The sequence below is a fragment of the Atta colombica genome, unplaced genomic scaffold, assembly GCF_001594045.1.
Source record: "Atta colombica isolate Treedump-2 unplaced genomic scaffold, Acol1.0 scaffold1, whole genome shotgun sequence".
In the NCBI taxonomy this organism is placed as follows: Eukaryota; Metazoa; Arthropoda; class Insecta; order Hymenoptera; family Formicidae; genus Atta; species Atta colombica.
The window spans coordinates 2230489-2247445 of NW_017259183.1; the positions used below are offsets into that span (position 1 = coordinate 2230489).

The 16957-nt window shown below is 29.0% G+C and overlaps 2 protein-coding genes and 1 pseudogene across 2 annotated transcripts; 1 reads left to right on the plus strand and 2 right to left on the minus strand.

Annotated features, from left to right (window-relative positions):
* Positions 1–237: 237 nt before the first annotated feature.
* On the minus strand, positions 238–1588 carry LOC108693957. Its single transcript, XM_018203198.1, has one exon. It carries the CDS (start codon positions 1555–1557, stop codon positions 355–357), a length of 1203 nt encoding a protein of 400 aa, XP_018058687.1. The 5' UTR covers positions 1558–1588; the 3' UTR covers positions 238–354.
* A 1540-nt stretch (positions 1589–3128) lies between these two features.
* On the minus strand, positions 3129–4350 carry LOC108694086 (annotated as a pseudogene).
* An 850-nt stretch (positions 4351–5200) lies between these two features.
* Positions 5201–9198, plus strand: LOC108692983. Its single transcript, XM_018201640.1, has 6 exons — positions 5201–5583; positions 5967–6259; positions 6673–6822; positions 6894–7008; positions 8737–8914; positions 9008–9198. The coding sequence occupies exons 1-6, from the start codon at positions 5371–5373 to the stop codon at positions 9136–9138; spliced, it is 1080 nt and encodes a 359-aa protein (XP_018057129.1). The 5' UTR covers positions 5201–5370; the 3' UTR covers positions 9139–9198.
* Positions 9199–16957: the final 7759 nt, after the last annotated feature.

Genomic DNA, 16957 nt, shown 5'->3' on the forward strand with positions numbered 1-16957 from the left:
ACTTTAATTTGAAAGATAACAGTATTGATACAGAAAATGATTATTTTGATGTTCCTATTCTCGATATCATTTTGAATTAATGAATGTATGTAAAACTCTATATTTTATATTAAGGAAACGCTCTTTATTTTGATGTTCATGAACATACTTTCAATATATTTAGTTTTACACAAATGGTATATAAAATATATTTGATGTTATGTCAAAAATATGAAACAACATCAATTAGCAGCTCTGTACAGGGAATGAGTTTTACACTTTTGACAAATCAAAGCTTAAAATCTATTCATTATTGAACTTCATGTTATTAATCGACAGACATTAAATTTTATTCATTCGAATTATCTCGCGCGATTATAAAACATGTTTCAGGCAGCCAAGATCTTTCAGATACAGCAAAGCATCAACTAGTATTTTGGATACTTTATCTCCTCCAACATATCTTTGTTTCTTCGTGCCTTCTAAAGGGCCAAAATCTAACATTTCTTGTATTAATACTTCTGGACTAAGATATCCCAGTATAATCGGTGTAAAGACACACATAACAACGAAACCAAAGAGAGCACCTCTCTTAAAATCGCTCAACAAAGCATTATACGAGTATTTCTCAATATCTTGAACGCCAGTGTTTAACAGATATTCTTTAAGCGAGTCATAGTAAGCCTGTATGAAATCGAAAAATTTTTCTTTTCTTATTTCATTTGAACAACATAAGAGAAGATATGTGGAGAGATCAATGACAGGTGTCGAATATCTAATAAGCGCGAAATCAATTAATATTGAAAGATGTTGTCCATTATCGTTTTTTGTCTTGAAGAGAATATTATCCAATGTGAAATCACCGTGACATAATGTGGCTAGAGGTTCAACCGGCTGTATCGTTTTTATCATCACTTCTTCATACGCGTTTGAAAATAAGGCTTCCATCTTATCACAAAAAATTGCATCATGATCCTGGCTGCGAAGATATTCTACTACTCGTAATGTCTTAATGTTGCAAGCAAACTTGTAAATATTCTCCGTTGTGTTTGTAAACCTAACTTCTTGAATTTGCGTCGTAATATCGAAGAATTTTTCCCGTTGCATTTCCTTCATGACATATCCTTTACCATGAAATCGTCCCAGCTCGCGCATCGCCGCTAATGTATATTCCACTGGAGGATAATATTTATATGGACAAGAATAATATCCTTGTCCATTGACATTTTCTAAAGCAATTATAGAGTCGATAGGCGGTCGTTCTTCAACATAAAAACATTTTGCATAATTATCCGGTTGGGCGTACATTTGATAGAACAGGATCTCGTTGCGAAATTGAAGATCAATGCGAGCTATCTGATTAAAAGCCAACATAGGTCTTTTCAGTATCATAGACAATTCCTCCTTCTGTCTGTTTGTTTTATTCTCAAATTTTAAACGTATACAATATATGTTGGACATAAAATTGCCAGTAGATTCTAATAATTCGTACTGAGCTTTGTGAATGTCCAATTCAAGATTCTCGATGATCTTCGGCATCATCTCATCGATCCATCTTTGAACGCTTTCATAGGACATTTTATTTTGAATACGCACGTGTCCGAATAAAAATAATAAAATATACGTGAGTTACTGATTGAGTTTCGATCACTTCGACAATTAGGTACAAATAGTGGGTTCTTATAAAAGCTAGCTAATTTTGCTTGGCGCAAGTAAAAACTATGAATTTTGAATTGGCATCATGTTATAAAATTAACATAAAGATTAGAAAGTCGGTGCATCGCAGTAGCATAAAAATAGTTTAACTGCGCATATCAACGCATACTTTTTGCAAATAGAATATTGAGCAGTTTGTTATCAGTTGATGACGTGTCTGATAATAATTAACTCATTTAAAATATTGGGTCGTTTAAAAAGTATCCGCGGTTTTTTATTATTAGATGGTATTGATAGTCATATATCGAGCAACACTAAACTGATTGTGTCAAACGAACGCGCGTCTGAAAAATGACATTTTAGGTTACATTTTTTGTAAACAAAGTTTAATAATTCATCAATTGTGTCAAAAGTTATATTGGTTTGAAAATGAGTGAAATTTCTGAAGAAATACGCTATGTGATGCCTTTTTTACTATAAAAAAGGCAAAAACGCAGCACAAACATGTAAAAAAATTTGTGAAGTTTACGGCGCCAAAAATTGAGAGAGCTTAGGAAGTTTTGATGCATCCACCATAGCAAGATCTTATACCGTCTGACTACCATTTGTTTCGATCTTTGCAGAACTCTCTTGATGGAAAAACATTGGTCGATAAAAGAGCTGCCGAAAATCACTTGAAAAAGTTTTTCGCCGATAAATCACAGAAGTTCTACACGGATGGAATTATGAAATTACCTGAAAAATGGCAAAAGGTTATAGATAATAATGGCCAATATATATTTGATTAAAATTGATTTTCAATAAAAAAAATTTCATTCAAAAATTGAACAAAAAACCGCGAATACTTTTTAAATGACCCAATATAACTTATGATCTGAAACAAAAGATATCGAGAATGAATTGTAATTGCCCATTATCAATTATAGCGACTTTCACCTAGAGAGATTTTTTTTTTATTATTATTTTTTTAGAGATTGGCTAATGCTAGAATTTGTGCAACTGATATAAAGATATTATGAACATCAATAATGATTTTAAAGTAGTTTTTGAACTGTAATATTGGGTGTAAAACTGTAATACAACGAGCAAAACATTGATCTGAGAGAAATCTATTGAAGCTTCATGTGTCTCATTCATATCTTTAATTTGAAAGATAACAGTATTGATACAGAAAATGATTATTTTGATGTTCCTATTCTCGATATCATTTTGAATTAATGAATGTGTGTAAAACTCTATATTTTATATTAAGGAAACGCTCTTTATTTTGATGTTCATGAACATACCTTCAAATATATTTAGTTTTACACAAATGATATATAAAATACATTTGATGTTATGTCAAAAATATGAAACAACATCAATTAGCAGCTCTGTACAGGGAATGAGTTTTACACTTTTGACAAATCAAAGCTTAAAATCTATTCATTATTGAGCTTTATGTTATTAATCGACAGACATTAAATTTTATTCATTCGAATTATCTCGCGCGACTATAAAACATGTTTCAGGCAGCCAAGACCTTTTAGATACAGCAAAGCATCAACTAGTATTTTGGATATTTTGTCTTCTCCGACATATCTTTGTTTCTTCGTGCTTTTTAAAGGGCCAAAATCTAATATTTCTTGTATTAATACTTCTGGACTAAGATATCCCAGTATGATCGATGTAAAGACACACATAACAACGAAACCAAAGAGAGCACCTCTCTTAAAATCACTCAACAAAGCATTATACGAGTATTTCTCAATATCTTGAACGCCAGTGTTTAACAGATATTCTTTAAGCGAGTCATAGTAAGCCTGTATGAAATCGAAAAATTTTTCTTTTCTTATTTCATTTGAACAATATAAGAGAAGATATGCGGAGAAATCAATGTCGAGTATCTAATAAGCGCGAAATCAATTAATATTGAAAGATGTTATCCATTATCGTTTTTTGTCTTGAAAAGAAGATTATCCAATGTGAAATCACCGTGACATAACGTGGCTAGAGGTTCAACCGGCTGTACCGTTTTCATCATCACTTCTTCATACGTTTGAAAATAAGACTTCCATCTTATCACAAAAAATTGCATCATGATCCTGGCTGCGAAGATATTCTACTACTCGTAATGTCTTAATGTTGTAAGCAAACTTGTAAATATTCTCCGTTGTATTTGTAAACCTAACCACTTCTTGAATTTGCGTCGTAATATCGAAGAATTTTTCCCGTTGCATTTCCTTCATGACATATCCTTTACCATGAAATCGTCCTAGCTGACGCATCGCCGCTAATGTATATTCCACTGGAGGATAATATTTATATGGACAAGAATAATATCCTTGTCCATTGACATTTTCTAAAGCAATTATAGAGTCGATAGGCGGTCGTTCTTCAACATAAAAACATTTTGCATAATTATCCGGGCGTACATTTGATAGAACAGGATCTCGTTATGAAATTGAAGATCAATGCGAGCTATGATTAAAACAAACAAAACATAGGTTTCTTCAGTATCATAGACAATTCCTCCTTCTGTCTGTTTGTTTTATTCTCAAATTTTAAACGTATACAATATATGTTGGACATAAAATTGCCAGTAGATTCTAATAATTCGTACTGAGCTTTGTGAATGTCCAATTCAAGATTCTCGATGATCTTCGGCATCATCTCATCGATCCATCTTTGAACGCTTTCATAGGACATTTTATTTTGAATACGCACGTGTCCGAATAAAAATAATAAAATGTACGTGAGTTACTGATTGAGTTTATTACTTCGACAATTAGCGCGGTACAAATAGTGGCGTCTTATAAAAGCTAGCTCATTTTGCTTGGCGCAAGTAAAAACTATGAATTTTGAATTGATATCATGTTATAAAATTAACATAAAGATTAGGAAGTCGGTACATCGCAGTATCATAAAAATAATTTAATTGCGCATATCAACGCATACTTTTTGCAAATAGAATGCTGAACAGTTTGTTATCAGCTGATGACGTGTCTGATAATAATTGACTCATTTAAAATAATATACGTATGATATTATTACTTTTTAGTATAATAGAGATAATAATATAACGTGGAAAATAATTAAAAATAATTAAAAAGGTAATTTTTACACTATTTGTTTTAGAAAAAATCAAGTTTGAAGAAATGTAAAAAAATTATTTATGTATAATCATATATAAAATTATGCATTATTATGAGCAATTTTTTTACATTTTTCCAAACTTGTTTTTTTCTGAAACAAATAATATAAAAATTATCCCTTTAATTATTTTTTATCAGAGTTGGGTAGTAACTAGTTAAAACATTAAAAGTTAAAAAAGTTAAAAAAAAAGTTAAAAAGTTAAGAACTTTTAATTTAACTTAGTTTTTAAATGCATTAAATTTTAACTTAACTAAGTTACTTTTAAACGATAACTTTTTGAGGGTTATTTCGTCAAAAAAAAGGCTGGCATGGCCTCTCTCAAATTTTTCTCTGATTGTCAGTTTGGAATGGCTGAATACACATGCACAGCATGTGCACGTTACGCGCGTCCTCTAGCGAATATCTATCAGATTCACAAATAATAGATTTATCAGCTGATTTAGTTAGAAGCATAACCAAATACAAGTGCGTGATAACTGGGGGTTTAAGAAATAAATTTAAGTTTTCTTATCGGAGCACCATTACAATTCTGTTATTTCTAAATTATACATTGCGAACAATGTCATTCCTTTGTCGTACTATCACTATCAGATAAGGAATATGTATGAACAAGCTGCGAGTAACTGGGCCATCGGCTTGTATTCTTTGCTCGATCCAACCAAATTTTTGCCTTTTCTCCCGAATTTATGGAATAAACAAGCAATCGGTTCGCGTTACCCAAATGACACGAAGGTACGGGACATCGATATGCTGGTTGGATATCTTATCCTATTCTGGACGATATTGTATTTGGTATACGAAAAGTGTCTTAACGTGAGTCTAATTTAAAAATAACGTTGATATAACTTTGATTGTTGTGCATATTTCTTCTAAAACAACAAGTCTGTTCAACACTTTGCTAAGTTAAATGTGAGTCACTGGACAGAGTTTTAATGTTTATTTTTTTCTATCCAAGAAAGTTTCATTCCAGGAAATTTTGTTTGTACTCAACAAAATGATGGAGAGGTGGAAACATTTAGTGAGCAGTGTTGGACAGACTAAATATATATATATATATAAAAATACATAATTTTGTATATTATTTGTATATACTAAATAATATAAATATATAAATAAAATATATTAATATATTAAAAAAAAATATATATATATACATACTTCGTTCTAAATATGCTTTGTTTTTTTATTGGGGATAGTCCCTGTTTAGGCGTCTGCATTTTCCATTGGTACAGCGAAGCAGGATAATTGAAGCTGCATGGAACTGTGGATTCTGTTTTGGTAGTATATGTTACATGAAATCATCGACCATGCAAATTTTGAGCTTTGCATCCCACGAACAGGGAATGACATACCAGGAATTAGGGATTGCATTACATAAGAGCTTTTACTTTCATCAAGCAGGGATTGATATACTGTGTCATAGTGCTTGGATAAAGGGTTGCGCAAACTTGCTCTTTGCGTCTTTTGTCTTGAATTCATATCAACAAAAGTAAACCTCTCAGTTAGAACTTTTTTATTGTAGACACACCTTCCTTTATATTTTTATTATATATATTCCTTTATATTTTATACAGTATATTTTTATTTGCTTAATCTTTATTTTCTTCTCTTGTCTCCGCTATTTTGTCTCCGCTAGAAAACTGTTTTTTATTCTTTTTAGCAAGGATGTAGTATAATATAGAACTATTTCATCCTTATTCAATGTTGACAAATAACAAGAATGTAATGATTTACGGTGTTATGCTGTGTCTTTGTTGGAAACCGCCTTATGTAAACTGTTAAACTTTCTTGATTTTTAATTTACAACATTAAATTGACATTTTTGTATTAATGTTTTATAATGTGTGTGTATATATATATATATAAAAAAATATAAAATAAATATGTATGTATTTTGGACAGCGATAGGTGGTGTACAGTTACAAGTACTTTTTTAATATATAAAACTATTGACATTGTGATAGTTAGTGTCTGTCGGATCTTGATGTGCATTTTTCAAACTGTTGGGAGACCAATCTCTAAATTGTTATTCCTGTTACACTGCCTGACTTGGTTAGTAAATATTATATTTTTATTTATTATTGAATTATTATATAACAAAAATTATATGTTGATTTCCTTAGGATATATTTATATTTACATTATGTGCCTACATTTATGCTTTGGTCAGAAGAAGTTAAATATACAAGGACAGAACCTGACTTGTGGTTTTGGTTTGCAATAGAATGTTTAGATTCGGTAAGAACAAATATCCTGTATATAAAAATAGCATAGGAACTAAGACTCAAATAATTTATAAATTTATATAATAAAAATAGGGCTACGAATCAAGCAAGGTCTTCATGTTACATTATTGTAAAAACAAATATTATAAAAACAAATTTATCATAACAAACGTTTCGACTCCTATTGGATCATTATCAATGTTAATCTTAATAACAATATAAAAATTACATACTCATTTGAAAAATGATCTTAAACAAGACATTCAACTTAAAAAGAAGACACACAACTTAAAAAGAATACAAAAGTTTCATCAATTATATAAATATCCCTATCGTTTTAGATGGTTGTGAGAATCAATATCAAAACATGAAAACGCAGCAATAGCTTTACTAGCTGCATGAACATGACAATGGATTAATAACAAATGCTTGATGGTCATCAACAGTTTTTGTAACATGATATACAGAAATTTATAAAATTATAATTAAAAAAAACAAATTATATACATAAAAATGTATATCGCAAAGTATAAAGTTTAAAATTAGAATATTAAAATTAGAAAAACGATTAAAATTACATATCAAATAGTCAAAATATAAAATAAAAAGTATCTGATAATTAGTGACCTATTTAAGAGCAACATTAAATAAACAGCAAATTGAGATGTCTTTATAATCAGAACTCAGATCTCTTTAAAAGACAATTCAACTCTGATACTGTATGACAATTAAGACAAGTGAATGGAACTGTGATAGGGAAAGAATGAAAGGAGAGGATATCTAAGAAGGTATTAAAAAGGGGAAAATGATTGGAGTATAGGTAGATACATGTCGGATAAGGATTCTATATCTGCTTATTCCTTGTGCTTGTCTTTTTATATGCATCATTTTTTATATTAATTTTTTATTATAAGTTCAGTATCTAATATTTTAACTTCCTCCCAATCAAAATTATGATTAAATTTCATGCGATGATCTGAAATAATCGAAGAAGAAACCTGTTTTTTTTATTTGTAATCTTATAATCATATTATTATTATATTATTAAACTTACAAATTTATACGTCATTTCTATAACTAATTCTTCATAATTTCGAATATATGTGTTTTATAATTTTATAAATTTCTGTATTTTACAATACATTTATTTTTATACTTACATTTATTTTTATGTTTGTTAAATTATTATTCATAAGGTCATTTGTAATTGTGATTTTAGACTAAACATTGATTTATTGTATTGATTGTAATTCCAAGCTTTTGAGACTACGCTTTATAAGAGTCATATTACAAGAACCGTTGACCACCAAGCGTTTGTTATCCACATTATCATGTTCATATACCAATAAGGCTATTGTTGCATTTTCATGTTTTGATATTGAGCAATTTTCATAATCATCTGAAACGATAGGGGTACTTACACAATTGATGAAACTTTTATTCTTTTTAAGTTGTGTTGAGTATCTTGTTTAAGATTATTTTTCAAATGTGTGTGTGATTTTTATATTGCTATTAAGATTAACATTGATAATGATCTAATAGGGATCGAAACGTTTGTTATAATAAACTATTTATTTTACAATAACTTAGCATGAAGATCTTGCTTGGCTTGTAGTTCTATATCTGTATATATTATTTAAATAAATATTACAATGTTATTTTTTTTTACATTATATATATGTATATGTGTATATATATATATATATATAAATGTTATATGTTAATGAAAATATACAATTAGGTATGGATAAAACTGATTGGACATGCGAAAGCTACACATTGGCTCGAAATTTGTCTCTTTCCACCACCGACGCAGGAAGCCATTGAATTAGCTGGCATTCATAAAAAACATAAAGAATCTTTGAGGAAAAGTAATATCAAAACAGCAAAGAAAGTCGAATTGTGGCAAACATTAGTTTGTAAGTTCTATATACTTACTTACTTTTTATTTGAAGTTTGCATGTATGGATTAAAAAACTGTAATTTAAATAATTATATTATTATATGAACAGGTGCAATGGCAATTAAAAAGAAAATTAGAAGGATTCGTGAAGCTAAAAATAGCATAGATATATCAATGAAAGATCCTAAGGAAATGAAATCATTTGAAACGCAAATAAGTGACGAGTTAGTGGAGAATTAGTATAAAGTTATACTAAAATAGTTCTGAAAAGGAGTATTTTTACAGAATTTATACGAACGACAGAAGATACAAGATTTTTTTCAAATGAATTTATTTGTACAATGAAAAAAAAGATTTTTTTATCTGATGTTCAAAACATCGAATACATGCGAATTTTTTTTTTAAGATTGACTTATCATATTAGTGGCGTATATTATGTTTAACAAATACTCAGCTATATTTGTACATAATTAGCGATGGAACAAATAAAGCAATTAAAGTACGCTGTGTGTACTGAGGCAATGAAAAAAAGATTAAAAGAATGCAAAAAGATTGTACTGCAATTTTTATACAAAAATTAAGTTTATTTATTCCATAATTTCGTAGATGTACATCCGCTTACGTAGAAAATTCATCGTTTACATGTTAAGTTTTAGTAGGATGTGTCTCGACGGTTATCTGAATGATCCAGTAACGCTACAATCGAGTCGGAGGCGTTTTCTCGGCAGGCATTTAGGAGTATTATTGTTAATCACTCTGTTAATCATTTATACAACTCAAAGCATATAAATATTACACTAATCGTCATGTTGTAAATATAAAATACGATATCGGTTCATTGAATGGCACTCTTATCCAAATTGAATATACGTTTCTTTGTATGATGCAATTGCACTTAAATCCTTGGTAAATTTGCGTTTGCGAAGCTGTACATATACGATATGTGACGCTGTATATATATATATAAATTAATGTAAAGTTATGTTATCGTGCAGTTTGCATTTGTATCGATTGACGACATAGACATTGTCACTAATTCACAGTGATAACAAATTGATTTTGGGTCACATGATAAATTCAATTACAATGGCTTTGATACGGGTACCATTCTTGCTTATGGCAGTAAATATGTAATATATAATACAAGATTGTGTTATTGTGTTACTGTGCATTTTTGAGCAACGAAATTGTTATCGCAGTAATTTCAGGGATAACGCTAGAGACGTTCTATACTAGTATACAGTCTCGCTCTTAAAATCGACAAAACTTAGATTTAAATGGAACATTATTTAGTACTACTTTTTTATATTCTAAGAAGGAGCTCATATATCTTTTAAATTATATACATTGTATTTTATAAATTCGTATGCAGTGTCCTTCAGTTCTGGATGATGTAAAGATATTGTCATGTCGTATTTAAATTGTTGATAATGTTATGAAAATGTATTATCTAAATAAAGACAACGGCAATTTATTAAATAAGTTTAATCTTAGAGACACACTTATAAAATAAATTATTTTATATCGTGTATGTAAGGATTATTTATATGTTTACGGGTATATACTACCAGAGAGAGATGTAATTTGCATTTAACTGTTACTGCATTTATTTTAATAAAATGTAATTGTCATCCTTATTATACGCATGCTCATGACTCGAGCACTGTTGAATAAACAAAGGAAAAAAAATTCGAGCTAAAATATTTAAAATTCATTTCATTGTCATAATAACAATAACGGTTGTATTTAATGTTTCGCATCAGTTTCATACGATCGCGAAAATCAATAAGTAATAAGTAATAAATCAATAAGTGATGATACTTGTTGATTATATTCATCTCTGTCCAAATAAAATTACACAATTTTACGCAATATATTTATAATTTTATTCTGAAAGATGCAGAAACTTTTTCGTATACTTCGAAACTGATGGGTAAATATCTAATATGAATCTTCGTGATAAGTAGTGTGTAAATTATATGTCATAAGGTGATAAGATATAATTCGCGAACATTGAAATGTGTATTTATTAAACGAAGTTAATTGCACACATTCCAATTGTTTACGAATTATCTTATTACTTTATAAATATATGAATTAACAAACGCGGATGATCATATGGATATTTTACTTTTATTTTTGGAGCCACTAACTAAATATAATTAAAATTATTAACTTAATTAATTTAATTTAATTTAGAAATGTTAATTAAATTATACGTTATGTTATTTATCGACAAAATTATTATATTTCGATTCCAAAATGATACATTGTAGGATTAATAAAACTTACAATTCACATCCACCAGGTAATTAAAATTATCTATCTATAATTAAAATTTTCTCTTTGTACATATAATCGCGCACTGGTATGCTCTAAAGTCTTTTTTTCGTACTAAATTATATCGAAACGTACAAAGTATCAAATATGGCGATTTACTACTTCATAATTTATGATTACATGTGTCATGCTAATAATAAATTATCGCGTTCATAATATTTATTGTTTCCTTTTCTTTTTTTGGCAAGAATGGCAGCGAGCTACCGTGTAACGAAACGAATTGGAATTTAATTGAGATATTGGGGTAGGAAGACAACAGAAATTATGGTGGGAAATATTATCAAACAATTCTCGTTGTCGTATTATACAGGGTGTCTCACAACTACTGCATTTCCTCTTAAGATATTCTTGAGGTAATTTTGAAACGAAAATCCTAGTCAAAAATGTCGAGACTAATAATTTTTTGAATTATAAGCTAATTTTAAATACTTGTAATACAAAAACCATTTTACTTTTATAACCCCTATTATTATTTCTGGATTCTTTTGAACATTCTAAGACGAAAATATCGGAGTTACATCGAGGAATTATACTTGATTTGAATTATAATTGATTAAAGATAGTGTGTAATTCAAAAATTATTGTAGCCTCGACATTTTTGTATTAGGATTTTGTATTAGGATTTTTGTCTCAAAATTACCTCAAGGATACGTTCTTAAAAGGAAATGTGGTAGTTATGAGACACCCTGTATATTCAATCCGTTTGACAAATACCCGCCATGCCGACCGGTGCGGGATGATACTGGAACAAATGCAATTACGAAAATTACTCTTATTACAAACATATATATTATGAGCAATAAAAGTTGAGTCCTCTAAACTTCCTCTTTTTTTATCTTTTAGGCCCAACCCGTATTCTGCACCATGTAATCGATGCAGATATTTAGAATTTCATTTTTCATTTACTTTTATTTTCATTAAATATGAGAGAACACGCACTTTCGTTCTTTGTGAAAATATGGCCCCATTGTTACAGGCTCGATGTAGTATTAGGAAATATAATATTCCTCTTATTTTGTTCCTGAGTCTGCAACAGGCTTCGTACAATTTTGTGCCACTTGTATTTTTCGCGTCGCAATTTCTTTTTTTTTCTTCTTCCTTCTATCCTCGCGAATATATTTCTTGTACAAAAGCGACCTAACAATATATATATTTGGGATATTGATTTATTGCTGGGTCTCGTATATTCAGAATATCTTCTGACGTACTGACAGAGAATAGAGTGACAGATGTTGTCGCGTCTCTACAAACACAACTGGCACGAAATCGCACTGTGTTAAGATCTTTTTGAATTAATATTCTACAGTATATACGTGTTTTGTCCTCCCTACCTACTATATATTCATTTCTTTTATTAAACTTCATTATATTTTCCTAATCGCGAAACAGGCCGCATCTGAATCCGATGATGATAAGTGAGCTCTTCTTATTATTCGAATTATTTTATACATGCGAGATGAAGATACTATTAGATATTCTAAACAATCTCTTTTTTTAAAACAATTACTTGATTAGCAATATATAGATAATCTATTTTAATATAGTAATATTTATCTCAAGTATATAAAACATAAAAATAGATTAGATTAAAGAGAAAATAATCGCATAAATCTAGACAAATCGAAAATATACGGCCAATACGAGTTTGCCAATACGATAATGGCTGTAAAATCTATATCATAATTGTATATATCTTTGTTTAGATCTTTTCAAGAGCCAACCATTCTTTATTTCATTTTATAATGATTATATGTACATTCGTAATATTTTATTTCCTTTTTTTTTTTTTTTGGTAAGAATGGCGGTGAGCCATGTGTTGAAATAAAGTGAAATTTAATGGCATTGAGATAGGAACGATAAAAATTATAGTGGGAAACGTTATCAAACAATTCTCGTTTTTAACAATCCGTATGATAAATTTCAATTTTTTTTCAATCTAATTCGAGAAATAAGAAGATCTATCTCGTGTTCATCGGATTATATACAGAGAATGTTTGGAGAATAATGATAAATTTTTCGTAGAATAGACTAAACTGAGAAGAAAAGTTCTCTACCATTTTACAATTTTCATAATAGTTAACAAGATATTAATTGCTAAAATTGATCTTCAATAATTTTTTATTAATTTTTTTACTATCAACTTTACAGAAAAACTACAACAGACAAAAATTATTTATTTTTTTCTCATAAATTATTTATTTTTTTCTCTAAGAATTTTTAAATATCGTATTTTCTTTTGTTGATAAAAATGAGAAAATCTAAAAAGTTGATAAAAAATTCTGAAAAAATCTATAGAATTCTATGAGAAGAAAATAAACAATTTTCGTCTTTTCAGTTTTTCTGTAAAGTTAATAGTATTTGAGTAAAAAATTATTGAAGACAAATTTTTTTCAGCAATTTTTAGCAATTATATCTCTATTGCGAAAATTGCAAAATGATAGAGGACTTTCCTTTTCAGTTCATTTTGCCCCTATGAAAGATTTATCATTATTTTCGAAACACGTATACCTATACATTGTAAACATCTTACATTGTTCATGTGCCACGTAATCAAACGCGAGTTCATCAATCAGCGTGTAAATGATTAAGACATACTCTTTGTCGTGTTACTCCTTTCTTTATCACCTTATGTGCGAGGGAAGCTCATTTCCCGCTGTGGCTCGGGAATTCTTAGTAAGACGACAAAAATCAACGCGTGACTACGAATCGCTATCCTTTATAGGCCACAATTAATTAATATATGTAAGCGTATTTCGCTTATTTCGTTATAAATAGTAATATGACAATTTTAAATAATCAAGAAATAAGATATTAAAAAAATAGAATTATTGAAATCAATTTGACTTCTAATCTTGAAAATTAAAAATTTACAATAAAATAAATTAATTTACTTTAAATAAAACTGTGAAAGAAGGGCTGTGGGAATCAGCGCATTAATAGTGCGAATTATATATCGTGTTTATCACATAAAGTTGAAATATAAAAAATTAGACTTTTCGATTCATCTTTGAGTCATCTTCAGTATAAAGCTAACAGTATCCTAATGAGAAATGATAATGAAATCGATGTCGAATCGACGTCAATTTGATGATTTCGATGTCGAATCGATACCGATTCGATTCATTATCATTTCTCACTGGGATAAAAATGCAACTAATCGCATTTCCATAGTTTGTGTGAATCGTCAACAGTTGCCTGATTTATTAAAATCAGAAACTGAAACAATGTGAACACTCACATAATATAATAAAATGAAAGTACAGACACCGTAATTTTAACAATAAACACTCACCACGAGCCACCGCAATGGTATTTGTGTAGGGAAATGATTGTTACTATTGTGAGTATAATACAATTTCTTTAAAATCATTTACACGAATATAATGATTGTAGCAATGGTCCTACCACGTTCATGTCTAATTTGAGACTGAGAATAAATATTGTCAATTTAACTAAAGTCACGCAGAGATGTTAGATTTTTTGTTTAAACATATAAATAATAAATATGTTATAGGGTATGTAAGAATTAAAATTTAAATTTAGTGTTAAAAAATTGGTAGCGTATGTATGTTACAATCAATACTATTGTATATTATAATAAATACTATTGTATTCTATAACCGATTGAAAATATTACATGTTTTGGCCTTTCGATTAGGCCCTCTTTAGATAAACATGTTCATACATTAGATGTAAATATTTCGATATTGAAGACCACAAAATACGCAGAGTCAAGATTTTTTGTATCTGTTTGTAAGTTAAGACCATTATATTGTTGTTTAATGTAACATTTCAGATATGAGTTGCTTATTAAAATTTCTTTTTCACATCCAAAATTTTCATCTTATTCCAACGGAATTCATGATTGCAATGCGTTCTATGCTCTGTTATAGCCGAATGTAATGATGTATTTCTTTTAATATGATTAAAATGTTTTGAAATACTGGTTTTTAATTTTCTACCCGTTTGACCCACGTAAGACACATCACAACCATTACTATTTATTTGGTGAACATTTCTTTTTGAGGAGTCAAGAAATAATTCTTTATGCACCCTAAAATTTTATCTAACTTATTAAGATTGAAAAAAGATATTTTTGTGTATACATTATTTACGATGCCTTTAAATTTATTGGAAATATTTTTTATGGGACAGTTTTATGGGACAGAACCAAATAATTTTCGGATTGTTACTGTTAGTCTTTTTTTATAGATTTACTAATTTTATATTATTAATCAAGCATTTTAATCGTTCAGATGTGTAAAATATAAAATTAATCGTCTCTTAGGTCAATAAAATATTGATAATGAATTTCAAATTTTTCTGGTGAATTGAATGCGAAAGTAAAAATGTTTTGTCAAGGTTTATCACGATTCCTCTTTTTTTGACATAATGAGTGTTGGGAAAGATAATTTAAATATCTACCAGAAAATGTACTTTTATAAAATCAGTCAAAAATAATTATCCCATTAACTCAATAATAATCATCGTGTCTAGATTTATTTTTTTGTTTACCAATTTCAATAGTGAATTGAAGTCTGCGATGATATGAATTAAGAATTGTGTCCACTGAAATATAATTTGGGAACAGCCGTGACCAAATCATCAACATAGGTATCTTAAATAAAAGTAAATTATAACTCTGCCAAACATCTCATTTTCTAAAGCCTGCATAATTAAGTCAGTTATGATCAGTGATAAATCCCATAGGCATACGTTTGTCTATAAGATTATCGAAGATAAAATACGTCGCATCTAAAATGAACTAAACAGCCCTAAGGAATTTTTTTTTGATATGTCATACCTCTGAAATAGGAGGTGGCGTCACTAAGGACTCAAATCAAGGATACGTAGATTTCTTTAAATGGAACCCCATATTTTTTATTACATATTCTTGCAATTTACAAAAACACGATTTTATTTTCAACGCTCCAGAAAAAATTTGAAATTTATTGTCAATATTTTATTGACTATCTGAGAGAATGACTACACGATTAATTTTATATTTTACACATCTGAACGATTAAAATGCTTAATTAGTAACAAATCTATAGACAAAAGAAGATTAGCAATAATAATTTGAAAATTATTTGGTTCACTATTCCATACATAAAAAATAATAAATTTATTTTCCAATAAATTTAAAAGCATCGTAAATAATGTATATACAAAAGTACATATTCGGAAGCTTTTCAAAACACTACAATAAAATATTTTTTCGTTAAATATTTTTCGCATTATGAGGTTTGAATGTTAAAGTATCGCTGGCATTAGCATTACCCAAAATTAATCACACGGAGACAGTGATGTGAATTCTGGGCCGCTTGCAGCACGATTACTAGCATAAAGGGGGCATAAGAAGATACATATACAACGATGAGTTTATATTCGTGTATATTTGCGCATGCATGTGTGTCCATCTATGCTCTTTTTATGCTAATAACTTGCAAGACTCGGAATTCGCATCACTATGCCGATATTTGATCAGATTTATATCTTTTTTATGTGCGTGCGCATGCACGTGTGTGCGCGCGTGTGTGTTGTGTGTGGGTGTGAATGTGTGGTGTGCATGATGTGTAATTTATTTGATGAAATGTTCTCTCAAATTAATCTAAATAATCTAAAAGGATCTAATAGCATTCTATTTGACGTCTTCCGTGGCCGTTTCCAAATTTAATTGATATACCTTGTATAATTTTATATATAATTATAAATACAG